This window comes from Oncorhynchus tshawytscha, linkage group LG28 (assembly GCF_018296145.1).
Source record: "Oncorhynchus tshawytscha isolate Ot180627B linkage group LG28, Otsh_v2.0, whole genome shotgun sequence".
In the NCBI taxonomy this organism is placed as follows: domain Eukaryota; kingdom Metazoa; phylum Chordata; class Actinopteri; order Salmoniformes; family Salmonidae; genus Oncorhynchus; species Oncorhynchus tshawytscha.
In genome coordinates this window covers 25,535,845-25,563,622 of record NC_056456.1, presented here as the reverse complement: position 1 = coordinate 25,563,622, position 27,778 = coordinate 25,535,845, and the positions used below count along the sequence as shown (strand labels likewise).

Genomic DNA, 27,778 nt, shown 5'->3' with positions numbered 1-27,778 from the left:
ATCACACTCAGACTGAGATCTGACAGAATGAGTATGTTCGTAATGCATGGACTTTAATAATGGAATGAATTTCTCTCTGTATGTTGGTCCCCCTCTCCCACCACCACTACCAAAGCCCATTGTATCCCAACGATGTCCTGAAAACAATAACCACTAACACTCAGGCTACGTCCCAAATGGCAGCCTATTCCCTTTAGAGTGCACTACTATGGGCTCTGATCAAAAGTAGTACACGATAAATGGAATAGAGTGCCATTTGGGATGCAATCTGAAATGGCTAAAATAAAGCCTGGGAAATCAGGAAAATCTTGAAGTCAGGAAATCAGTATTATTATATCAAATAACAGTGTTTCAGTGTACTTACAAGCTCAACCTCACTAGGAATTCATCCATCTTATGGTCAATGCAGAATGTCTTCGAAAGAGAGCCGTTGTCTTTCTGTGAGTCTAACTGATATAAAGCAGGTTGCTATAAATCATAATAGTTTGGCAGCAGTTAAATCAAGAGCTGTCCTCCTCCCCTTCTGGTATAGAAGCTGGTCTGATGTTCTAAATCAAATCAAAGGTATTTATAAAGCCCTTAAATCAGAAGATGTCACAAAATGTGAATACAGAAACCCAGCCTAAAACCCCAAACAGCAAGTAGAGAGAGAGAGAGAGAGAGAGAGAGAGAGAGAGAGAGAGAGAGAGAGAGAGAGAGAGAATTTAACTTCACACAGGACACCAGATTAGACAGGAGAATTTCACCAGATAAGACAGACAGACCCTAGCCCCCTGGCACATAGACTATTGTCACATACATACTGGAGGCTGGGGGTTCGTGGGACACTGTGGCCCTGTCCGACGATAACCTCAGACAGGGCCAACCAGGTAGGATATAACCACTCCCACTTTGCCACTAAAGGGATATCAACAGAACTACAAGTTACTACCCTGAGACAAGGCTCAGTGTAGCCCACCAAGATCTCCTCCACCGCACAAGCCCGAGGGGGCGCAAAACAGGGCAGGAAGATCACGTGAGTGACTCAACACACTCAAGTCGAGTATAGCGAAAAAATCTTGGCGTGACGTGCCCCCCCTGTTCCTAGGGACAGCACTAGTAAGCCAGTGACTCAGCCCCCGTAATAGGGTCAGAGGCAAAGAATCACAGTGGAGAGAGGGGAGTCAGCCAGGCAGAGACAGCATGGGTGGTTTGTCACTCCAGTGACTTGCTGTTCACCTTTGCACCCATGGGCCAGACTACACTCAATCATAGGACCTACTGAAGAGATGAGTCTTCAGTAAAGACTTAAAGGTCGAGACCAAGTCTGTGTCTCTCACATTTATAGGCAGACCATTACATACAAATGTAGCTCTATAGGAGAAAGCCCTTCCTTCCAGCTGTTTGCTTAGAAGTTCTAGGGACAATAAGGAGGCCTGCATCTTGTGACCGTAGTGTTCATGTAGGTATGTACGGCAGGACCAAATCAGAGAGATGGGTAGGAGCAAATTCATGTAATGCTTTTTAGGTTAGCAGAAAAACATTGAAGTCAGCCCTAGCCTTAACAGGAAGCCAGAGGCTAGAACTGGAGTAATATGATAAAAAATGTGGTTTCTAGTCACTAACTGAACTTTTTTAAGTGCTTTTCCAGGTTGCAGGAGAGTAGAGCATTGCAGTAGTCTAATCTAGAATTGACAAAGCATGGATTAGTTTTTCAGCATAATTGTTGGACAAAAAGTTTCTGATTTTTTGCAATGTTACAAAGATGGGAAAAAACTGCCCTCTAGCATAGTTTCCCGTAGTTTGTTCAATAATAATGTTTATTTGATATTGTGCACATCTGCAGCTAAAAGCTGAATTGCTGTATGCATTGTTGTTAATCCAAGCCACCAGAGAGCTCCAGCAGTGCCCTGTCCTCATTTCCCCAGGCCTCCCCAGGGGCAAGCTATAGCATCTCTGTCACCGTGGTGCCATGGCCTGCGCCAACAAACACCCATTTGTTTGTTTTTGCTGATGTTGCCAGTATAGCATGTTTGGGCAGGCAGGTTGGGGTTGGACTGTTCCAACTGGAAAGGTTTAGAGGGATGCAGACTCTTTAATGATTGGATTAAACCCCCTCAAGAAAAAGTGGTTTGAATGTAAAGCAAAGAAGGGAAAGCTAATTGACAACCTATCATCTGGCTCAAACAGTGTGTGTGTAATCAGTGAGGGAGAGGCGAAGCGAGAGGATTTACTCTGCCCAAAATCTGTCCTGCGAGATAAGCCCTTTTTGTATTGAGGTCTATGAGAGTGTTTAATTAAGTGAGGCTTATTTGAGCCAACAGAAGTTTCATGATGTTTAGGCTCTAACAAATGTACTGATATAAATGGATGCACGTGGCATTTCAGCAACTTTGAGAAAAACAACTTAGTTGTGGCTGTTGTTCACACGCGTATCAGCCCTCTCATTGGCTAGAATGGGACCCACCTGATCTCACGTGCCTTCACTCATTCAGGACATGCTTTTCCATCGTTAAAGCGGTCACTCGTAGGGCTGGGCGATATATTGAATTCATTTGAATGTGTTTTTGCGGTATATTCCAAATGCCTGTATCGCAAGAATCAAGGTTTTGTTATTTTTTGTTTTTATGGGCGTTTATGGCCACTTGTTCTCATGTTGTATTTTTGGTCTCGTTTCTTTCGCTCCTGTGCTGTGTGCACCTTCCCAATTTTGGTCCAATAGAATCGTTCATATGGACAAACACATTGAGAAATTATATTACTGTAATAGAGAAGTTAACTATTCTAACGATACTCTTTGTATGTCTCAACTACTCAAATTGCACGCAGAGCAGACACTACTAAAATGAGAATATCAATAAACATTGATTCTGGAAAATTAATGCTGAGTTTGTCGAGCTCGGCATTGGGGTACCACGTACTGCTAGCAGCATTTTAGCCAAAGACCTTTATACTAGCTGTCTCTTCTCTTGTTGGACATGTGCATTATGCATGGTTCTAGTTAAATTTGTAACAAAAAAGGGCATTTTCATAGGCAGACTTGAAAGCCAGATCAGTGATTTCTTGCAACAACAAAAAAATGCAGATTAAATTAGTAAATTATTAGTGGGTCTCATAGTTGTGGAAGGCTTAAATTCATTACAGTATTTCTGACTGTTTGAAATGCAGTGTGTTTTAACTTTAATTGTAGGACAATGCTTATTTAGAGAACATTTAAAAAAAATCTCTAATACATAAATTTGAAGAAAAAATATCTAGATCAGATTTTTTGGGGTCATATCGCCCAGCCTTAGTCACTCGGATATCTTTTCAATATAATAGATCATCTTTGGTGTAGTGTGACTGGTTGCAAAGGAATTTAAAAAAATAATAATTTAACTAGGCAAGTCAGTTAAGAACAAATTCTTATTTACAATGATGGCATACCTCGGCCAAACCCAGACGACGCTGTGCGCCGCCCTATGAGACTCCCAATCACGGCCAGATGTGATGCAGCCTGGATTCAAACCTGCAACTGCAGTGACACCTCTTGCACTGAGATGCAGTGTCTTAGACCGCTGCGCCACTGGGGAGGCCAAGGCAGAAGAGGATTCCTTTTGAAATGTTTACATGGTTTGTGAAATGCAAATAAGGGGATTGTTTTCCTGCGTTGCCTGCCTGAGCGCTAGATTAGTATTTCCATTGTCCCTGTGGTGTGGCTTTGTGCTTCAGGTAGGAATACAGAGAGACAGGAGCTCTGCTGTACAGGGCAGTGTGGCGCTTTGTAGACGGATCTATAGGTAGTTAATAGTTAGTTCTAATATCAACATATATTTTACACTCCCAACACTTGTTTCCCATTTTTTGGGCTGGATATGCATATGCTTGGTGAGTATAATTTGTCGGTTTCAAATATCAACCATCACCGAGGTGTATGCTGTTCAACAACAACATGAATATTTAATAATATAACTGAGTGCTAACACTGCGATTAGCATGGTACTTGTAGTCCTCTGCACCTTTTGATATTTTTATTGACACAATATTGCAGCTTAGCAGGCATTCTTGAACTGGTGTTTCTCCTTTTGGTGGCTTAGCTTTTTCACTGTTTAGTTGGTCCCATTTTTTTGTGACTAGTGTGTGTGTGTGTTTGGGTATATACACAGTCTGGATGGGTAAAGGATGGGCCAGCCCAGGGTCTTTAATGGGATTCTGGGGCCCTGGCCCCTTGCGGTGGGAGATCATATGTGAGGGGTTCCAGCTGTGTGGACTGTGTACCTGCATTCCTCTTATCTAAGTCTACCTGTCTGCTGTAATCATACAGACAGACGTTGTCAAAAGTAGTGCACTGGGGAATAGGGTGCCATTTGGGACGCAGTATGACGGACCTAATCTATTGTACAGTAAGCCTCTGTACTGTACATATGATACAAGCCTGGGTTGGCCGGGGAGCTGCAGGGAAGGGGTGTTAGTGAGGCTCAGGCAGCAAAGGCAACAGCAGTTAGCAGTGCCTAATCAAATCAATCAAATCAAATGTTATTTGTCACATGCTTCGTAGACAGCAGGTGTAGACTAATAGTGAAATGTTTAATTATGGGTACATTTACAGCAATGCAGAGTTGAAGACCAGATTTTAAAAAATGAATAAAACATTTAAAAAGTGGCACGAAGAATAAATACCCAGTGAATAACAAATACAAAATATAAAAATAAAAATAACATGGCTATATACAGGGAGTACCAGTAATTGAGTTAGCTATGTACTGTACATATAGGTTGGGGTAAAGTGACTAGGCAACAGGATAGATCATAGACAATAGCAGCAGCGTGTGTGTGTGCGGCTTCAGTATGCATGTTATGTGTGTTGGGGTGTTAGTTTATGTGTGTGTGTGTGTTAGTGCAAAAAAGGGTTGATGCAAGTACTCCGGGTAGTCATTTGATTAGCTGTTTAGCTGTCTTGTTTAGAAGTCCTAGGGCTTGGGGGTAGAAGCTGTTCAGGGTCGTGTTGGTTTCAGACTTGGTGCATTGGTACCACTTGCTGTGCAGTAGCAGAGAGAACAGTCTATGTCTTGGGTGGCTGGAGTCTTTGACAATTTTTGTTGCGCCTTTCTCTGGCATCTCCTGGTATAGAGGTCCTGGATGGCAGGGAGCTCGGCCCCAGTGATGTACTGGGTCGTACGCACTACTCTCTGTCGCGTCCTCTGGTCAGATGCCAAGCAGTTGCCATACCAAGCGGTGATGCAGCCACTCAAGATGCTCTCAATGGTGCAGCTATAGACATTTTTGAGGATCTGAGTGCCAAATCTTTTCAACCTCCTGAGGGGGAAAAGACATTGTGCCCTCTTCACGACTGCGTTGGTGTGTTTGGATCATGAAAAATCCTCCTTGAACGCGGAGCACTAACCTTTTGCTCACTGCGGATGTTGCCTGTAATTCATGGCTTCTGGTTCTGATATGTACTGTATGTACGTACGGTCATTGTGGGAACAATGGTGTCTTATGATGCCGGTGACTGTGGTACACTCCTCAATGTTATCTAATGAATTCCGGAACATATTCCAGTCTGTGCTAGCAAAACAATCCTGTAGCTTAGCATCTGCTTCATCTGACCGCTTCTGAATTGTGTGTCACTTGTACTTCCTGTTTGGGTTTTTGCTTGTAAGCAGGAATCCGGAGGATAGAGTTATGGATTTGCCAAATGGAGGCAGAGCTTTGTATGCGTCTCTGTGTGAAGTAAAGGGATCTAGGTTTTTTTCCCCTCTAGTTGCACAGGTAACATTCTGTTCCTAGGTCGTCGAATTTGTTCTGAACTGACTTGCCTAGTTAAATAAAGGTAAAACAAAGTAATTAACAATTAATAAAATAAATATTTTTTAATTTTACCTTTCATTTTACTAGGCAAGTCAGTTAAGAACAAATTCTTATTTTCAATGACGGCCTAGGAACAGTGGGTTAACTGCCTGTTCAGGGGCAGAACGACAGATTTGTACCTTGTCAGCTCAGGGATTTGAACTTGCAACCTTTCGGTTACTAGTCCAACGCTCTAAACACTAGGCTACCCTTGTTGAGTGTGGTTTTAGTGCCAGCATCAGTTTGTGGTGGTAAGTCGACAGCAATGAAAAATACAGATGAAAACTCTTGGTAAATAGTATGGTCTACAGCTTATCATGAGGTATTCTAACTCAGGCGAGTAGAACCTAGAGACTCCCTTAATATTAGAGATCACGCATCAGCTGTTGTTAACAAAGAGACACACACCTCCACCCTTGAGTTTACGAGACACTGCCTTTCTGTCCTGCTGATGCATAGAGAAACCAGCTAGATTTATATTAACCATGTCCTTCTGAAACGACTCCATGAAGCAGAGGATATTACCGTTCTTCAGGTCCCGTTGATATGATCATCTTGAACCGAGCTCGTCTAGTTTGTTCTCCAGTACATGTACCATTAGAACAGAGGGTAGAGGCAAAATAGTATAATTAGCATGAAAAAAAACACAAAATAGCATAATTGGTCAGGAGCACGTAAAACGGCCACTATACACGCCAGCAACATTCCCACAAAAGAAGACCAGGGAAATGATGCTGATTTTATTGTTCCCCCATTACACCCAGTGTAGATCATCATCGTGATGGAGAGAGAAATGAGTTCTTCCCGTTGTGCTATAAAAGCGTTACATAAACATTCCTGGGAGAGGACTGGGTTCAGGGAGGCAGGCTGACTATGCCATTCCTACTCCTGCTCCTGCTCCTCCCCTTCCTCCTCTTCCTCCTAAACTCTGTTCAAATACTATTTTACTCTTTTCTACACATGTTGTGGGTCTCCTATGAAAATAAACTAAAGTGCGCTTTAATTTTAAAAACCTGGGCAAAGAAAGCAGGGTATAATGGGTGTGTTTAGCATAGCAGTGTGGGTTACAACCTTTGTCAGCACTAAAACGCAGGTAGGGCATCTTTAGCCAACTCACCATTTCCTCTGCAATAAGCATTTCATGTGTTGGAGCCAAAACTAGCACCGTGAGTATGGTGGCTACTCTGGCCTCACCCTGCAATTGACTGTGAGGATGCTAGAGTACTTCTACGTTCTTGCTCTTATATAGCCACTTTGGTGCATAGTATTTTAGAAACCAAAGGAACATCTATCTGAAAGTGAGAGTCTCTGAAAGGAAATATGAAATATAAGGATTGGATGGATTGAGTCTAGTGCAGTATGTGTCTTAAATTATTCATAGCATGAAGCAGCTTACTAAATAGACATATAAAAAGCAGCAGAGTGAGTTACTGTACTGTACACTGTAGGGAACTGTATGCGTATTTTAGTGTTAAGTATTTAAGTCTCTGTTGTACTTAAACTTGCTGCTAATTATTTCAAATGATTATTTCCAAAAGTAAGTTGTGATTAAAACCATATGCATAGAGGGTTTATAAAGTAATTATGTAGTAGGATGGCCTGTGTGTGTTGCTCAATTGGTATCAAGGGACTTGATGCCCAGAAAGTTGCCAGAAAGCGTTCCCGACACCATTACACCACCGCCACCAGCCTGTACCGTTGACTCATGCTGCTTACGCCAAATCCTGACTCTGCCATCAGCATGATGCAACAGGAAGCGTGATTCGTCAGACCAGGCAATGTTCCACACCTGTTGATCATGTGCCCACTGGAGCTGCTTCTTGTTTTTAGCTGATAGGAGTGGAACTCGATGTGGTCGTCTGCTGCAATAGCCCATCCGTGACCAGGACCGACGAGTTTTGCATTCCAAGATGCTGTTCTGCACACCACTGTTATCCTGCACCTTTATTTGCCTGTTTGTGGCCCGCCTGTTAGCTTGCACGATACTTGCAATTTTTTGCCCACAGGACTGACGCTGACTGGATGTTTTTTGTTTGTCACGCCATTCTCGGGAAACCATATACCCTTTTGTGCATGAAAAGCACAAGTCTGCCGTTTCTGAGATACTGGAACAGGCGCGCCTGGCAACGACGATCATACCAAACTCAAAGTTGCTTAGGTCACTCATTTTGCCCAGTCTAACAGTCAATCGAACAGTAACTGAATGCTTCGATGCCTATCTGCCTGCTTTATATAGAAACTACGGCAATGTCACTCACTGTCTGTAGGAGCGAACCATTTTCTTGAATGGGGTGGTGTGCCCAGTAAACCACTAAGTGTATATGTCAATTGTCACCATCTATGTCATTGTCTTCTTTCTGTCAAAATAACAGCTTAGTCATGTTTTTCTATGGACAAGGGGCCTCTTCATTGTGCTGTTGGTTCTCAGCTCAGAGGCTTGGGCTAAAGCTAAAGTTATTACTGCATTGTCGGAACTAGAAGCACAAGCATTTCGCTACACTCGCATTAACATCTGCTAACCATGTGTATGTGACAAATAAAATTTGATTTGATTTGATCTCTCTGTGTCTCTCAGATGGGTTCTGACAAACAGCTGTAGCAGGAGAAAGAATCAATAGAGCCTATTTTCTGTTACTGTCCATCGGTGGCTCACTTTTGGATTCAAGTCCAGGAATGGTTATGTCATCACATCAGGTTTTAGATGGACCTGAAAATTGTATTGTTAGAGGATCTGAAAACCATGATCAGTCAATCAGCATTATACTATTGGGTAAAGTATTAATTTTTAGGCCAATGTCCGTAGAAATGTTACAAACAGGGAGGTTAAAGACCTTCGTAAGGAATCAGTCATGAAGGGATCTATAGCAAAAATAAATAGCTATTGTAGTATTATACTGGGAAAGATGGGTTAATCTGTGGACATCGGCGAGTTGGAGTTAAGATCCATAAAATCCAGCAATTGCAGAAAGAGGAAATTAGTAAAATACAGTTGAAGTCGGAAGTTTACATACACTTAGGTTGGATTCATTAAAACCTGTTTTTCAACCACTCCACAAATTTCTTGTTAACAAACTATAGTTTTGGCAAGTCGGCACCTACTTTGTGCATGACAGAAGTAATTTTTCCAACAATTGTTTACAGACAGACTATTTCACTTAAAATTCACTGTATCGCAATTCCAGTGGGTCAGAAGTTTACATACAATAAGTTGACTGTGCCTTTAAACAGCTTGGAAAATTCACGAAAATGATGTCATGGCTTTAGAAGATTCTGATAGGCTAATTGACATAATTTCAGTCAATTGGAGATGTACCTGTGGATGTATTTCAAGGCCTACCTTCAAACTCAGTGCCTCTTTGCTTGACATCGTGGGAAAATCAAAAGAAATCAGCCAAGACCTCAGAAAAAAAGTGTAGACCTCCAAACGTCTGGTTCACACTTGGGAGCAATTTCCAGACACCTGAAAGTACCACGTTCCACTGGACAAACAATAGTACGCAAGTATAAACACCATGGGACCACGCAGCCGTCATACCGCTCAGGAAGGAGACGCGTTCTGTCTCCTAGAGATGAACGTACTTTGGTGTGAAAAAGTGCAAATCAATCCCAGAACAACAGCAAAGGACCTTGTGAAGATGCTGGAGGAAACGGGTACAAAAGTATCTATATTGACAGTAAAATGAGTCTTATATCGACATAACCTGAAAGGCCGCTCAGCAAGGAAGAAGCCACTGCTCCAAAACTGCCATAAAAAAGCCAGACTACGGTTTGCAACTGCACATGGGGACAAATATCGTAATTTTTGGAGAAATGTCCTCTGGTCTGATAGAACTGTTTGGCCATAATGACCATCGTTATTTTTGGTGGAAAAGGGGGAGGCTTGCAAGCCAAAGAATACCATCCCAACCGTGAAGCTCGGGGTTGGCAGCATCATGTTGTGGGGCTGCTTTGCTGCAGGAGGGACTGGTGCACTTCACAAAATAGATGGCATCATGAGGATGGAAAATGATGTGGATATATTGAAGCAACATCTCAAGACATCAGTCAGGAAGATAAAGCTTGGTCGCAAATGGGTCTTCCAAATGGACAATGATCCCAAGCATAATTCCAAAGTTGTGGCAAAATGGCTTAAGAACAACACAGTCAAGGTATTGGAGTGACCATCACAAAGCCCTGACCTCAATCCTATAGCAAATATGTGGGCAGAACTGAAAAAGCATGTGCGAGCAATGAGGCCTTCAAACTTGACTCAGTTACACCAGCTCTGTCAGGAGGAATGTTCCAAAATTCACCCAACTTGTTGTGGGTAGCTTGTGGAAGGCTACCGAAAGCGTTTGACCCAAATTAAACAATTTAAAGGCAATGCTACCAAATACTAATTGAGTGTATGTAAACTTCTGGCCCACTGGGAATGTGATGAAATAAATAAATGTTGAAATAAATCATTCTCTCCACTTATTCTGACATTTCACATTCTTAAAATAAACGGGTGATCCTAACGGAATTCTTACTCAGATTAAATGTCAGGATTTGTGAAACTGAGTTTAAATGTGTTTGGCTAAGGTGTATGTATACTTCCGACTTCAACTGTATGTATAATTATTGAACTACTTGTACTTTGAGCGAAAAATCTGTGTTGGCCGCTAGTTTACTCCAATGAGGGGAGGGGTGGTTGAATTGAATATATTTTTTTTGTAATCCGAGGGAGGAAAGACATGATGAGTCACCCTCACCATTTAAAGCGCCTCATGTTCGTTGTCTCCTGCTGTCTCCTCTCCTACTCTGGAGGACACAACTGATCTGTGTCCCAAATGGCACCCTATTCCCTATGGGCCATTGTCAAAAGTAATGCACTACATAGGGAATATGGTGCCATTTGCAATGCAGTTTGAGGCTGAGCTGTCTCTCACTGGCTAAAACAGAGCTTCCCCCCAAAGCTGGCTGGGTAAATGTACCATCAAACAGGCTGCATTCCATACAGACAGACAGACACCCCCGTAATCTCAGGTTTGTCTGTGTCTGCCTGTCTATCGATCTGTGTCTCTGTCTGCCTGTTTTCCTGCATCAGGCAGCTCATCAGGAAATCTCAAATCCAGAGCTGGAGAAGAAGTTAATTTCAGTTCGCGGTGGATGACTTCCCCGAATATCAGCGCCTTGTGCCAAGAAGATGTTTGTCTATCTCTGTGTGCGTGTGTGTGTGTGTATGAAGCTTCAACGTGGGTTGTGTTGTATATGGTTGTTTTGCAGTGTAGCCTATGGGCATTTCCATTGAAAAGGACCCATGAGCACCAACATGTGAAGTTCATAGGTGCATGTCAAATGAATGCTAGGAGTATTTGTTTTCGGGAAATTAAGGCATAGATACGCTTTTTCAACCATTTTCCATTTTAAGAAATGGGCTTAAATAAAGGCTTTAATTTGTGGATAAACAGATGGAAAAGGGCCTTTAGAAAACATCTACCAGAAAATGTCTTAAAAGGTATCAGAAATACAGTGCATTCGGAAAGTATTCAGACCCCATGACTTTTAAAAAAATTATTACGTTACAGCCTTATTCTGAAATGGATTCAGTACTTTTTTTTACCTCATCAATCTACACACAATACTCCATAATGACAAAGTGAAAACGGGTGTTTAGAATTTTTTGCAAATTTATGAAAAAACAAAAATAACTTATTTACATAAGTATTGAGACCCTTTGCTATGAGACTCGTAATTGAGCTCAGATGCATCCTGTTTCCATTGATCATCCTCGATGTTTCTACAACTTGATTGGAGTACACCTGTGGTAAATTCAATTGATTGGACATGATTTGGAAAGGCACAGACCTGTCTATATAAGGTCCCACATTTGAAGTGCATGTTAGAGCAAAAACCAAGCCATGAGGATGAAGGAATTGCCCATAGAGCTCCGAGACAGGATTGTGTCGAGGCACACATCTTCGGAAGGGCATCAACACATTTCTGCAGCATTGAAGTTCCCCAAGAACCCAGTGGCCTCCATCATTCTTAAATGGAAGTATAGTGGAGGCATCATCATGCTGTAGGGATGTTTTTTCAGCGGCAGAGACTGGGAGATTAGTCAGGACAAGTCTCTGAATGTCCTTGAGTGGTCCAGCCAGAGGCCGGACTTGAATCCGATCAAACATCTCTGGAGAGACCTGAAAATAGCTGTGCAGCACTGCTACTCATTTAAGCTGACAGAGCTTGAGAGGATCTACAGAGAAGAATGGGAGAAACTCTCCAAATACAGGTGTGCCAAGTTTGTAGTGTCATACCCAAGAAGACTCGAGGCTGTAATCTCTGCCAAAGCTGCTTCAACAAAGTACTGAGTAAAGGGTCTAAAATGTCAGTTTTAGACTTTAGCTTTGTCATTATGGGGTATTGTATGTAGATTGAGGGTGGGGGGGGTGATTTAATACATTTTAGAATAAAGAAAGCTATGATGTAACAAAATGTGGAATAAGTCAAGGGGTCTGAATACTTTCCAAATGCATTGTATATATCTATAGGGATGCACAATATATCGATGAACATATTGGAATCGACCGATATTAGCAACATCTGGGATAGCTAGCTAGCTTTAGCTTGGTACCTAGTTAGCACCAATACAACCAGCCTTAAAACAATGACCAGTAGAAACTAGTCATTTTCATTATTCTTAACAATGATTTAGGAGTCTTTGTGATTAAGTATTAGCTAGGTAGCCACTTGTTGTTCGCCTATTGAAATTGAACTTCAGTTCATGAAAATAGCTAGCCAGCTACTTAACGCTGTTGCCCAAAGCTAACGTTAAAAGCAGCCAGATAGCTTCATCTGGCTAGTGAGGCTCGACCGGACCGGGTGTGTTGTCACGCTAGCCACAATAAGGATTAGGCACAATCGTGGATTTTGCAGTTTGCCTTCAAAATAAAATAACAGCTTTGAAGGTGATGCAGAAGGTTACTATTGGTGGAATCATGCCATATTTAGACTAGATAATGTTAAACAAGGTTGGAATGTGAAGCAATAAAATGGGGTATCAGTCTACTCAGTGACACCCACAGAACACAACTGTGAAGAGTTTACGTAAATATTAGCGTTGTAGTTCTTATCACGGGACAGTGACTGTGTGAAATCACCTCCCCAGTCAGCCTGTGTGTTGACATTCATATTGCACTGAACAGCTTTACCTAAGGTTTGGGGATCAATTAAATGGTGTATCCGTCTACTCAATACCCAAGATATTTTTTCCCAACATCCTCCTCAGAGTTATCAGACTCCAACATCCACGCAGTATTGTTTTTCCTCAGGAATAGTGTTCAATACACATAGGTTGACAACACATTGGTGTTCACAGTTGTTTCAGAGTCCCGCAATAAGAGCTACGACACTAATGTTCTCTGGGTGTCACTGAGTAGACTGATACCCCATGTCATTGATCCCCATCCATAGGTAAGGCTGTACAGTGAAATATGTATGCCCCCAATGCAATTCTAAAGTATTATACATCCAGTGTGATTTCAACAGATTTTTAAAATGTTTTTTAACAAATTGTCTTTTGTTGATTTTATATAACATTCCAACCTCGTTTAGCATGATATGTTCAATTATGGCATAATTCTACTATTTGTATTCATTTGCATCACTGTCTCTGACATATACTTTTATTTTGAAGGCTAACCGCAAAGTCCACATTGTGGCTATTTCTTATTGTGGCTAGCTTCACATAGATGGGTCCGAACACCATTAATCAAATAAGAACTGTCCTATAAATTGGTGTTATTTTAGATGATGACACCTATATAGCTAGCTAGCTAACTATATAGTCCTGAAGCAGTTGTTGTTTTGCTATGTTTTTGGGGAAGAACATTGTTTGCATCCATGAGCTAGCTAGCTTTTTTTATGACCAGCACTGTAGGTGCACGAGACAACTTTACCAGCATCATAGCATATGTATAAATCGTTGTGACATATGAAAAACGAATGATAGTGTAATCAATATGTAATTACACCATCACTCGTAGGATCCGTCCCCTAGCCAGGGACCCTCCTATCCCCCTCCCTCCCTGTGTCCGTCCCCCAGCCAGGGACCCTCCTATCCCCCTCCCTCCCTGTCTCCGTCCCCCAGCCAGGGACCCTCCTATCCCCCTCCCTCCCTGTCTCCGTCCCCCAGCCAGGCCCTCTCCTATCCTCCTCTCTCCCTCTCTCTGTCCCCCAGCCAGGCCCTCTCCTATCCTCCTCTCTCCATCTTTCCGTCCCTCAGCCAGGCCCTCTCCTATCCCCCTCTCTCCATCTTTCCGTCCCCCAGCCAGGCCCTCTCCTATCCTTCTCTCTCCATCTTTCCGTCCACCAGCCAGGCCCTCTCCTATCCCCCTCTCTCCCACCCCCAGCCAATCCCCTCCTAATTACCTGTGTGATGGCCAGGGCAGTGGGGGCGCCAGGCCTTGATGGGTAATACATGCTGGCAGCTGGGTCTCTGTCTCATTCATTACTGACACTCACTAAAGTCACTGCATGCACTATATATTCCAGCTAGCTGTCTAGCTACTTCCCAACCTGTACTTCTCTCCTTCCTTGTTTCTCACCCCCCCTTCCTATCCCTGTCGTTTCCTGTTTGTCCAACCTAGCTCTGAACACCCATCTGCTCCTTGTTCAGCATAAAAAAAGACAAAGCATAACAGCGATTAACCAAACAGCTTAACCTGTTGTATACTGTCATCTGCTGATGCCATGGATATTGTGGTTCACTAACAGCATGCAGATCTGAATAAGAGCCCTAGAGAAAGAAATAAGAACGCTCTTCCGTTTCACTAACGGTAGTTTTCCTCTCCTCCTTTGGCAGGTGACATCACACAGAAAGGCTATGAAAAGAAGAGGTCCAAATTAATTGGGGCCTTCCTTCCTAAGGCACCAGGTAAAGGTAAATACCACTCGTCCAATCAAAACACTAACCGTGTCTGTCTCAACTAATCTGAAACAGTGATGGATTCTGGAATAGAGTTATGGGCTAATCTGACTCTGGAATATAGTAGGTCTTTGTTTTGTGATATAGACTGCATACTTTAAACCAAAAGCTTGATGTCTAACACAACAATAATCTCAGATTCTCTGCCTTCCCTGGGTGTATATAGATTCAAGTCTAGTGGGGGAAATGACTGATTTAATTGTTGAAATATATAAGGGCCTAACTCTTGCTTATGTATTTTAGTCATAGTTAAACTTAACTAATACAATCTCACAGACCTAGCCTAACTAATAATGTTCTCACTTGGAGGTAACGCAAGTTAATAACAAAAGACAGAAGAACAGTGGATGTGACATTCCTTCAGTTTTCAATTTGTTTTCATTCATTTTCCATTTCATCCCATTTGCACCAAATTAAACAGAACTTTACTTTAATGGATGTGTGGGTTGCAGTTCAGCTCAGCTATACTCATCTAACTGATGTCTGGGATGTTCTACAGTGTCAAAATGTTGTTATCCAAGCGGCCATTTTGGAAAATAAATCCGGTCAGAAGAAGGGCTCATTATTGACCCAGAAGACACCAGTGACAAAGCTTATATGTGTACATTCTCAGAGTACTGTATAAAAATGGCCTCAACTGCATTTTTTTTAATGCTTTGTGAATTGTTGTTTCCCCAACATCTATTTAAATGATAAAATGAGGGTCTGTGTCCCAAATGGTACCTATTCCCTATAATGCACTACTTGTGACCAGAGTGTTATATGAATATGGTGCAATTTGGGACAAACACCCACTGATGGAAGGGGAGAGGCTGACCCATTTGTTCTTCTGTGAAATGTGTCTTAAATATGTATTTTAACTGCCCATACATTGAATCCAAGCAGATCTAGGCCACTTGGCATGAACGGTAAGCAGGTATGGCAGCAGACCGCTTAAGATTAAGTGTGTGAGTGTAATTGAGTATCATGCTGTATGGTGTCTACACACGGCCAGCCCGCTCATTAGGCATGATTATGTGGCCGCCTGCGACAACAGATTGACGAGGACATCATTTTCGGAGTTAAACTGACCGAGACGCACCTCCAACAACAACACATAAAGCCTCACAGAATTCTGCCCCAAAACAATGACAATATCTCTCAACCGGTGGCATAAGATAAGGGCTTTTTAGGTGATCGTTGATGCCACACTCTGATAAGCAGTGCCCATTTTCTCAAAGGCAGGGGCGCAAAATATTTTACTTGTCCATTCCCAGGCACTTCTCCAGGGCGCTGTTCAAATCAAATCAACTGTATTTGTCACATACACATGGTTAGCAGATGTTAATGCGAGTGTAGCGAAATGCTTGTGCTTCTAGTTCCGACAATGCAGTAATAACCAACGAGTAATCTAACGAACAATTCCAAAACTACTGTCTTATACACACAAGTGTAGGGGGATAAAGAATATGTACATAAAGATATATGAATGAGTGATGGTACAGAGCGGCATAGGCAAGATGCAGTAGATGGTATTGAGTACAGTATATACATATGAGATGAGTATGTAAACAAAGTGGCATAGTTTAAAGTGGCTAGTGATACATGTATTACATAAAGATGCAATAGATGATATAGAGTACAGTATATACGTATACATATGAGATGAATAATGTAGGGTATGTAAACATCATATTAAGTAGCATTGTTTAAAGTGGCTAGTGATATATTTTACATCAATTCCCATCAATTCCCATTATTAAAGTGGCTGAAGTTGAGTCAGTGTGTTGGCAGCAGCCACTCAATGTTAGTGGTGGCTGTTTAACAGTCTGATGGCCTTGAGATAGAAGCTGTTTTTCAGTCTCTCGGTCCCAGCTTTGATGCACCTGTACTGACCCCGCCTTCTGGATGATAGCGGGGTGAACAGGCAGTGGCTCGGGTGGTTGTTGTCCTTGATGATCTTTATGGCCTTCCTGTGACATCGGGTAGTGTAGGTGTCCTGGAGGGCAGGTAGTTTGCCCCCGGTGATGCGTTGTGCAGACCTCACTACCCTCTGGAGAGCCTTACGGTTGTGGGCGGAGCAGTTGCCGTACAAGGCGGTGATACAGCCCGACAGGATGCTCTCGATTGTGCATCTGTAGAAGTTTGTGAGTGCTTTTGGTGACGCCAAATTTCTTCAGCCGCCTGAGGTTGAAGAGGCGCTGCTGCGCCTTCTTCACGATGCTGTCTGTGTGGGTGGAACAATTCAGTTTGTCTGTGATGTGTACGCCAAGGAACTTAAAACTTACTACCCTCTCAACTACTGTCCCATCGATGTGGATAGGGGGGTGTTCCCTCTGCTGTTTCCTGAAGTCCACAATCATCTCCTTAGTTGTGTTGACATTGAGTGTGAGGTTATTTTCCTGACACCACACTCCGAGGGCCCTCACCTCCTCCCTGTAGGCCGTCTCGTCGTTGTTGGTAATCAAGCCTACCACTGTTATCTCGTCCGCAAACTTGATGATTGAGTTGGAGGCGTGCGTGGCCACGCATTCATGGGTGAACAGGGAGTACAGGAGAGGGCTCAGAACGCACCCTTGTGGGGCCCCAGTGTTGAGGATCAGCGGGGTGGAGATGTTGTTACCTACACTCACCACCTGGGGGCGGCCCGTCAGGAAGTCCAGTACCCAGTTGCACAGGGCGGGGTTGAGACCCAGGGTCTCAAGATGGATGACGAGTTTGGAGGGTACTATGGTGTTAAATGCTGAGCTGTAGTCGATGAACAGCATTCTCACATAGGTATTCCTCTTGTCCAGATGGGTTAGGGCAGTGTGGTTGAGATTGCATCGTCTGTGGACCTATTTGTTGGAGCTCCACCAACGTTCTGTCAACAAAAATTATGTAGCAGATATAGGATATGGTAAAAAGAGTATGTGGCCTTTTCTGTAGCCTACAGGCTGGAGATAAAATGTATGACGATTTAATGAGACGGACAATTTTTAAATCATGCCGATTTCTCCGATCAAATAGCCTAACCTAGACACTTTTTACATCATGCGGGTTTCACCGATCAGCTTGAACACTGAACACACCAAGGTTAGCCGCTAATGTAGCTAGCAGGTTAAAAACGCAATCCAACACTTACCGAACGTTACCAGTCAATGAGAACGGTGGCCATTTCGGTGTCACTCTTCCAACTTTCAAAATTAATTCCAATGTTTCTGGATTGGTCATGAGCAGTCATTCTCTCTTTTGGGGTCGAGTTGATTCAATTCCAAGAACCAAGAATAATACTTGTTTATTTCGTTCTTGCTACAAAGACAGTTTATCTGCAAAGAAGTTATCTAGCTTGTTGGCTTTGTTGGCTCTGTGTTTGTTAGCAAGCAATTTATTTGTACTATCGCTCTGAGGCCATTGCAGCAAGGTCATTCGAGTAGGCGGGATTTAATGCAAAGACACACCTTGCCCAGAAGGCCATCCCAAGGCATCTCAGGCCTCAGCCTCCTTGTCTTCATTCAAAGTGAAAACGCCATACAAGAAGTGGGGTGGCATAGGGTCGCCCACGACATGCGGATTCCTGCTTTATATCCCATTGAATACAATGAGTAAAATGTAATGCAATAAGGTGTCATTTGGGACCCATACTATGTCTTAAATTAGCCAAGAGTGTAAAAAAAATGGCTAGAGTAAAAGATGCCCCCATGTCCACTCATTGTGCCCATAAAAAGACATGGATAATGAACATGAGGCCTTCCATTACACATTACCTCCTGTAGCTCGTCACATTATGTCCATCTGAACACAAGACCTGCTCACTAAAGGGCTTGCCCCATTAAGTTTTCTATGATAGCTAAGTGCTGTAAAATCTCTTATCTAAAACAGAGCCATCACATTCTCTGCAAACCTACCGTAGTGTTACAGGTGTAACAGCAGCAGATAGCACATTCATTTCAGTGCTGTTCATGCCTTCAAAAGGCTGTGGGTCTTAATGTCAGACTGTTATAGTATTCAGGCTGATCTGTCCATGGCTTTGTCTAAAATGGCACCCTGTTCCTTTTATAGGGCACTTATTTTGAGTGCATTGATTTTAACCAGGGCTCATAGGGCTTTATTTTATTTTATTTAACCAGATAGGCTAGTTGAGAACAAGTTATTGTTTACAACTGCGACCTGGCCAAGATAAAGCATAGCAGTGTGAACAGACAACAACACATGGAGAGTTACACATGGAGTAAATAACACAGTCAATAACACAGTAGAAAAAAAAGAGTCTATATACATTGTGTGCAAAAGGCATGAGGAGGTAGGCAAATAATTACAATTTAGCAGATTAACACTGGAGTGATAAATGATCAGATGGTCATGTGCAGGTAGAGATACTGGTGTGCAAAAGAGCAGAAAAGTAAATAAATAAAAACAGTATGGGGATAAGGTAGGTAAATTGGGTGGGCTATTTACCGATGGACTATGTACAGCTGCAGCGATCGGTTAGCTGCTCAGATAGCAGATGTTTAAAGTTGGCGAGGGAGATGAAAGTCTCCAACCAACGATTCTTGCAATTCGTTCCAGTCACAGGCAGCAGAGAACTGGAAGGAAAGGCGGCCAAATGAGGTGTTGGCTTTAGGGATGATCAGTGAGATACACCTTCTGGAGCGCGTGCTACGGGTGGGTGTTGCCATCGTGACCAGTGAACTGAGATAAGGCGGAGCTTTACCTAGCATGGACTTGTAGATGACCTGGAGCCAGTGGGTCTGGCGACGAATATGGAGCGAGGACCAGTCGACTAGAGTATACAGGTCGCAGTGGTGGGTGGTATAAGGTGCTGTAGTAACAAAACGGATGGCACTGTGATAAACTGCATCCAGTTTGCTGAGTAGAGTATTGAAAGCTATTTTGTAGATGACATCGTCGAGGATCGGTAGGATAGTCAGTTTTACTAGGGTAAGTTTGGCGGCGTGAGTGAAGGAGGCTTTGTTGCGAAATAGAAAGCCGATTCTAGATTTGATTTTGGATTGGAGATGTTTGATATGAGTCTGGAAGGAGAGTTTACAGTCTAGCCAGACACCTAGGTACTTATAGATGTCCACATATTCTAGGTCGGAACCATCCAGGGGAGTGATGCTAGTCGGGCGTGCGGGTGCAGGCAGCGAACGGTTGAAAAGCATGCATTTGGTTTTACCAGCGTTTAAGAGCAGTTGGAGGCCACGGAAGGAGTGTTATATGGCATTGAAGCTCGTTTGGAGGTTAGATAGCAAGATAAGTGCACTATATAGGGAATAGGGTGCCATTTGGGCCGCTAACTATTAATCCATTGCAAGATGAACCGTTCCTCAGGATTGTAATCCACTAGTACACACTCCCACTGTAGAACAGTTAGAAAGGTGTAATGTGAAGCGAACGCCTGGCCTCTGACTAGGGTTACAAATTACAGTAACTTTCCCCAAATTCCCACTTGGAAAAATCACAAATTTAGAAGGGAATAGACAGGAAATCCAGAAGACTCTAACCAGGAATTCTGGAAAACCTGGAAATGTTGGCATAGTTACCAGAATTTTGCAACCCTCTCATGAGACCAAGCATTCGCATCACGCTTGCCTGAAATCGATAAAAGGCTGAGACAGCAGACTGTTACACCAGTGTGATGGTTGTTTCCTCTCTAGCCCAGTGCACCACAGTGAGTCTGAAAAGTCTGAGCACATACATAAAACCGATACTGTACTGGTCTCAAATGGAAATCAGATATTGATTGGGATGGGAAGGACCATTACAAACGGACTTAATGGGGTTGTAAGATGTACATTCATCAGGGGATTCCCAAAACTAGGTTAAGTTAGTACTATTGTATCAGAGTGCGTGTTACTGTACATGCATGTGTATTGCCATTTAGAACACCACCAGCAACAAACTTTCTCTATCTAGCCTCGACTCAAGCCATTCTAGGTTCATGGAGTGTTGTCTGGCAGTAAACCATTATCTATCACCCAGTATCTCTGTATTACAGGTAGCTCTAATTCAAACCCTATTATAGGTGACACCCTTAAGCGGGAATAGTTACATTGCACATTGGCTCTAGCAAAACACCTTTTGGAAATCGTTACCAGTCTACGTATGTTGTTATTTCAGCATAGCGGTAGATAGTCCTCCTAAATAACACTGTCAGTGGAGAAGACGAGTGCAGCACTATTGAGATCAGACTCCTCCATCGAGCCTCTTATTGAATGTAGCATCTTTCCCTGTGTGAAGCAGATGGAGAACAGATGAGACTGAGATTGATTTCCTTCAAGGTGTGTGTGAGGGGGGGGGGGTGCTGAGTGTTCTCGATCGACAGGGAGAAAGAGGGAATGGTATCCTGCATCTATCATGTCTCTCAGTGCTAAACCAATGGCTGTTATAGCCCAGCAGAACGTAATCCACTTTATGGGACACTTACCTACAGTATTATAAGCTGCTGCATTGCTCAGACTGCTGCTTGGAGCTTTGGTGTTGAGGACTGGGAAGTGAGTGTCTCAGTGTTTCTTTGTCGTGAACCTGAGATTTACCTTCTGGGGTTGTGCTGTAATGTAGCCGTTATAGCTTCAGTCATAGATCACTAGCTTTGTGTTGTCTAGCTAGCAGACTGTCTTCAAGACTGGAACAATTGCAGACAGTTTAAATGAAAGTAACTGGTGGGTGTTTGTTTGGTTTCTGTGTGTCCACAGCCTAGGATTTACACTGAAAATCATCTCATCCCAAGAGCTCTCTGCTGAGGTTCAGGTTTAGGGGCTGATTGCCACTGCGCTGTAATTGACAATGAGAGGCTGGTTATGTCCAAAATGGCAACCTATTCCATATATAGTGCACTACTTTTGACCAGGGCCCATAGGGCTCTGCTCAAACAGTGCACTATGTAGAGAATAGGATGCCATTTGGGAGGTAGAATGAGAGGCTGAGGGACCCAGTCCCCTGATAGATTGAATATGAAACAGGGTTAATTGCTGGGACCCTCCGTTTTAACTGAGCCTAACAATCCCTTGCCAGACAAAATAGAATAATGTCCAATAATGTCAGTTGATGTTTCACAGTCTATTGTGAAATTAAGTTGAGTTCAGGTGCCTGTCAGAATAAATAATACTCATACTCGGTTTGATGCAGACAGTATAATGAATTCATTTTCCTTGTCCATCTTTTCATTTAATCATTTTACTGTATACTACACTACTATATGCTCATAATATCATCTATGATAGGCTAGTATCTACCGGGCACAAAAGAAGGAGAAACCTCTGTGCACAGCAGTGCGTATAGATCCAGGTGCTGGTTTTGGCAGGAACAAATACGTAGTATCCAAAAACAAGTGTAAAAACCGCAAAATAGAGTCTGCATTGTTCTTTCTGTACCATCCATGGGAACTGCATCTGTACTGTAGTACCAGGTACAGTGCTGATGGTGGTCAGGCTGTACTGTAGTAACAGGTGCAGTGCTGATGGTGGTCAGGCTGTACTGTAGTACCAGGTACAGTGCTGATGGTGGTCAGGCTGTACTGTAGTAACAGGTACAGTGCTGATGGTGGTCAGGCTGTACTGTAGTACCAGGTACAGTGCTGATGGTGGTCAGGCTGTACTGTAGTAACAGGTACAGTGCTGATGGTGGTCAGGCTGTACTGTAGTAACAGGTACAGTGCTGATGGTGGTCAGGCTGTACTGTAGTACCAGGTACAGTGCTGATGGTGGTCAGGCTGTACTGTAGTAACAGGTGCAGTGCTGATGGTGGTCAGGCTGTACTGTAGTACCAGGTACAGTGCTGATGGTGGTCAGGCTGTACTGTAGTAACAGGTACAGTGCTGATGGTGGTCAGGCTGTACTGTAGTACCAGGTACAGTGCTGATGGTGGTCAGGCTGTACTGTAGTAACAGGTACAGTGCTGATGGTGGTCAGGCTGTACTGTAGTAACAGGTGCAGTGCTGATGGTGGTCAGGCTGTACTGTAGTAACAGGTACAGTGCTGATGGTGGTCAGGCTGTACTGTAGTAACAGGTACAGTGCTGATGGTGGTCAGGCTGTACTGTAGTAACAGGTGCAGTGCTGATGGTGGTCAGGCTGTACTGTAGTACCAGGTACAGTGCTGATGGTGGTCAGGCTGTACTGTAGTAACAGGTACAGTGCTGATGGTGGTCAGGCTGCACTGTAGTAACAGGTACAGTGCTGATGGTGGTCAGGCTGTACTGTAGTAACAGGTGCAGTGCTGATGGTGGTCAGGCTGTACTGTAGTACCAGGTACAGTGCTGATGGTGGTCAGGCTGTACTGTAGTACCAGGTACAGTGCTGATGGTGGTCAGGCTGTACTGTAGTAACAGGTACAGTGCTGATGGTGGTCAGGCTGTACTGTAGTACCAGGTACAGTGCTGATGGTGGTCAGGCTGTAATGTAGTTAACTCTGTCTTCTCCCTCTCCCCCCAAGGGATGGACCCTTCTGTGCCCCACGAGAGGAGAACTCCTGTCACCCCCGGCTCCTCCTCTCGCTACCACCGCCGCCGCTCCTCTGGCTCCCGGGACGAACGCTACAGATCAGGTACGCCAGAAACACCTTTCGACACATCACAAACAGTAACACAAAACTCAAGCTCATGGTATACAGTTGGAAACTTAATACAAATGACAAAAACCCAGTATTACCAGTGTGCTGTAGTTTCTCTTCTATTTTGAATACCCTTTTTTCACCATGCACCTGGTTGTACATTCAGCTCTGTGAGTTGTCTTCCTGAAGTACAGTTAGCAACTTGGCAGTTACTATAGGACAGTATAGGAGCACTAATGGAGAACTGCATTTTAAACACTAAATTACATTTGGTTTGTGGTAACATAATTAAATTGGATTACGAAGAGCGTTGTTTTTTATTAGTCTTAATGCTAAATGCATAAAAACAAGCTTTTTATTTACCACCCCAATGCTGTTTATCACTCCTATTTAGACCAATGAACCACTTGCTTCATTACCCACCCACCCATCCATCTGTCTCCCCTACCCTCTCTCTCTCCCCCCCTCTCCCCCCAAGTTATTTTTCTATTTCTCTCTCTCTCTCGCTCCCTCTTTCTCTCTCTCTCTCTCTCTCTCTCTGTCTCTGTATATATATATATATATATATATATGTGTTTATCTACCTATCTTTTTATATATATATATTCATATATATATATATATCAAAATATATATATATATATATATCAAAAGGCTAATCATTTCTGTGGTTTGCAGACAAATGACTCAACATACCAGCCATTCTGGCACTGTGTTCTAGCTTTGTCTTAGAAACACACATTTTCTGTGCCCCAAATGGCACCATACTTCCTGTTGGTTTGCATCATGGTTTTTGTTGTATTTTACCAGTGCTTAGCTTTACACACAGCTATTGATGCTCTTAATAATAGCCTATTATAGGACTGGAGACAATGATCTCACATTAAGCTTTAGTTGTCTGGAGACATTATTCAGACCCAGACATAGAGGGAGCAGCCAATGGGCACACAAGTTCCTAGAATACAGCCCTATAAAACAGGATTCATGTTGAATTAAAGAATACATGACAACCACAAAGGCTTTGGAGGCGTCCCAAATGGCACCCTATTCCCTTTGTGGTGTACTACTTTTGACCAGAGTACATAGGGCTCCGGTCAAAGTGGAGCACTAGAAAAGGAATGGGGTGCCATTTGGGATACAACCAGAGTCTGTTCTCAATGGCTGTTACTAAACAGGGCCACTAAAGCATTGAGACATAAAGGGCATAGGTTACTGGCAATAGTTTTTCCTCACTAAAACCAAACTCTTTCTTTTATGATCTTTTATAAGTTACATTACGGCACAATGTTTTATCAGCCTCTTGTTTGGTTAGATTAGTCCACTTGGAGTGAGATGTCGTCTTGCTTTTGTGAGAAGCCAACAGCGGTGAAGTCCCCAGTGTAGAAGAAGACAACTACCACCTTGAGAGTATCGACAATGAACAATGTTGCTTGTTACTGTACATACACAAGTAGTATTTCGGCTACATTCACAGTGATTATTTCATCCCAATCTTCTAAGCCTATGCTTTTCTAAAATAATATACTTTAGCAACAATATATACTGTAATTGTTGTCCTTGTTCTAATTATATACAGTATATATTGTTTAGTGAAATATACATTCCACAGACTCATTTAATTTGTCCCGCAATAAACCTGAAATCTGTGAGTTTGTCAGGTTTTCCAACATGTCTGTCCTGCGCTGTGTGTTTTGCAGATGTCCACACAGAGGCTGTGCAGGCGGCTTTGGCCAAACAGAAGGAGCGTGGTAAGATGGCAGTACCCATGCCCTCCAAGCGCCGCTCCCTGGTCGTGCAGTCCTCCATGGATGCCTACACTCCCCCAGGTGAGGAACATATAGGACACCAAGGTAATCATAGCAGCCTGGGACTGCTCCACTGCACTGTGTATGTGTGTGGCGTGTGTGTGTACGCCTGAAGATTGATGTAGGGTGACATTGTCCCTGGTCGTGATCTTGGGTCAGTTTTGCATTTTCCCACTTATGGTTTAGGTTAGGATTGGGGGAGCGGAAACTGATCCTAGATCTGTACCTAGGGGAAACTTCACCCTGGAGGCGTGAATATGCCTCCAGCCTGTCCCTGTCCCTGTCCCTGCCCCTCACTAACTCACTCATTCAGTGTCACTAATGTGTGTGTTTAATCTGATGTCTAGTCAATCAGGAAGAGTAGAAAATTATACACTCTGGATACAAAACATTAAGAACAGCTGCTCTTTCCATGAGACTGACCAGGTGAACCCAGGTGAAAGTTATGATCCCTTATTGATGTCACTTGTTAAATCCACTTGTATCAGTGTAGATGAAGAGGAGGAGACAGGTTAAATAATGATTTTGAAGCCTTGAGACAGTTAAGACATGGATTGTGTGTGTGCAACTTAATATTACGAAGGTGTTGCTCATTTTTGTTGTACTCAGTGTGTGTGTTGGTCAGTTCAGGGTGGGTTGGAAATACATTAATTTATCACAAATACGTTGTTGAAGAGTATCTACGTTATTTCTTGACTGGATGTAATTACAACTAAATGAGTCAATATGAAAGAGTAATTGACGTTAATGTATGATTAAGTTGTTTCCTCTTGATATTGTGCATATAGGAATACTTTTTTAGGATAGCATCCGTTTAGATGCAGCAGCAATTTAACACTTCAGTTCAGTAGTATTTTAGCACTAGAGTTGATGACACTCCAGAGACGTTACAGATCAAACGTCCCCAGTCTGTCAGTGACAGGAGCAGAAAGAAGCTAGTACTGACATGATGTCATAGATGACCATGGGAGGGGTTCACTCGACTTGCAGCTGTTGCTCACGCTGGCTAAAAACAGTTGATAGGTGACCATTTTGACCTTCTTCTATAGGATAATTGTGATTGCCATCATTTTCAGTCACCTCTTCCAGACCCTTGTCGAAAATAAAAGCTGTACTACAGACTTCAGTTGCATCTCAAACTATACCCTATTCCCTAAATAGTGCACTACTTTTGACCAGGGCCCCGGAGGGCACATAGTACACTAAATAGAGAATATGGGACTCTTTTGCTCCATCACTCTTATGCTCAGCTTATAGAAGGAGTATATGGTTAATAATACTAGCACGTTAGATGCTAGAGCTCATTTCTCCCTTTGCCGTATCCCACTAACCAACATCTGGCTGTGTGCTAAATCACTGACAACAGCAATAAGGTGTTGACGTCATCGCCTGTTTTGTACTGTATAGCTATAGTAATGTAACACGGCATACCCCCACCCAGCCAGGGGTTTATGGAGTGGACAGTGTCTTTATGAGAGAGGGCTGTGTTAGGGAGTGAACAGAGCTGTGTTATGGAGTGGTGTGGCGTGGACAGAGGTGTGTGTGTGTGTGACAGCGATATGAGACCATCCTATTTGCATTAGTGATGAAGGCTTTGAGTGAGGCTTCTACAGGGATTAATTTACTGAACACACACACAATTGACATCCATTTAGGAATCGCCACAAGCACATTTTCACATGATTCCAAATTAGCAGGGCAGGCACAGTTCTTATAAGGACGCACAATTCTTCTAGGCAGAGCGAACAGGCCCTTGAGCGCTGGCGTTGTTTGTGCCTGACTGCCTGCGAGGCTGGGTGCATGTGGGGGAAAAGTCCCACACACCATCATACCAAGCAAGGCAAGCAGCAGTATTCCATTGGAGCACACTATTCCTCCACAACCTGCCAACTCCAATATGGACTCCACTCTTTATTTGTTTTCTTGTCTGTCTTTGTAAGTAATTAATATGGCGATTTTATTTTGTACATGTCTGTGTCCCAAAATAGCTCCCTATTCCCTATATCACTATATAGTTTTGACCAGCTTGTCAAAAGCCTCTGCCTCTATTCCCATCTGTGTGTGTGTGTATGTGTGTGTGTGTGTGTGTGTGTGTGTGTGTGTGTGTGTGTGTACACAGTATCACAACACCTTATCAGCCTCAGCAGAAGAAGCATAATCAAAGTAATTAACACTGAAGGCGCACAGGACCGGCAAATCAAATGCTGATGTCCAGTACTGTATTAAGACCATACTGTATACATGGGTAGTCTTTTTCAAAACAGGACGCTATATACGATATACACACACACTCTTATCTGTCCCAGTGTCAACAACATAGGAGAGCCCAGGTGTGAGCTCTGCTGACTGACAGCTGTCACTAATTTGACTGACACTGCATACTGACAACACCTCTGGCCTATCAGGCAGCACTCTACATAGCGCTGGCCAATCAGACAGCGCTCTATGTGGCAAAATGCAAATGGCCAATGGCAGGGCAGAGCTGCCAGTGTTGTTGCCCTAGTCTACCCCCTTTTGGCTTCATTTCACAGGCTGCAGCAGACATCCCTGTGGGCAGATGAAACCCCAGTGGCCTGCAGGGTGTTGGAGCCATAGAGATCCTATAATTTGTATGTAATTCTATAGTTTGAGCTAGCCTACAGTATGCTGCATGCTGGAGGAGACGTCCCTCAGCCCAGCAAAGGTTACTGTCTCTCTCACTGCTGTCA

At 43.2% G+C, this 27,778-nt stretch overlaps 1 protein-coding gene across 10 annotated transcripts in view; it reads left to right on the top strand.

Moving 5' to 3' along the window:
- LOC112227384 (disco-interacting protein 2 homolog C-like) overlaps positions 1-27,778 on the top strand; it is a 233,635-nt gene that overhangs the window by 107,411 nt on the left and 98,446 nt on the right. For 7 of the 10 annotated variants that reach the window (XM_042308311.1, XM_042308312.1, XM_042308308.1 and 4 more), the window contains 3 exons: positions 14,633-14,710; positions 23,149-23,259; positions 24,963-25,115. In XM_042308311.1, coding sequence (XP_042164245.1) covers positions 14,633-14,710; positions 23,149-23,259; positions 24,963-25,115 — 342 coding nt within the window. The remainder of the gene's footprint in view (positions 1-14,632; positions 14,711-23,148; positions 23,260-24,962; positions 25,116-27,778) is intronic. The other 3 variants (XM_042308309.1, XM_042308313.1, XM_042308318.1) reach the window with 3 other exon arrangements.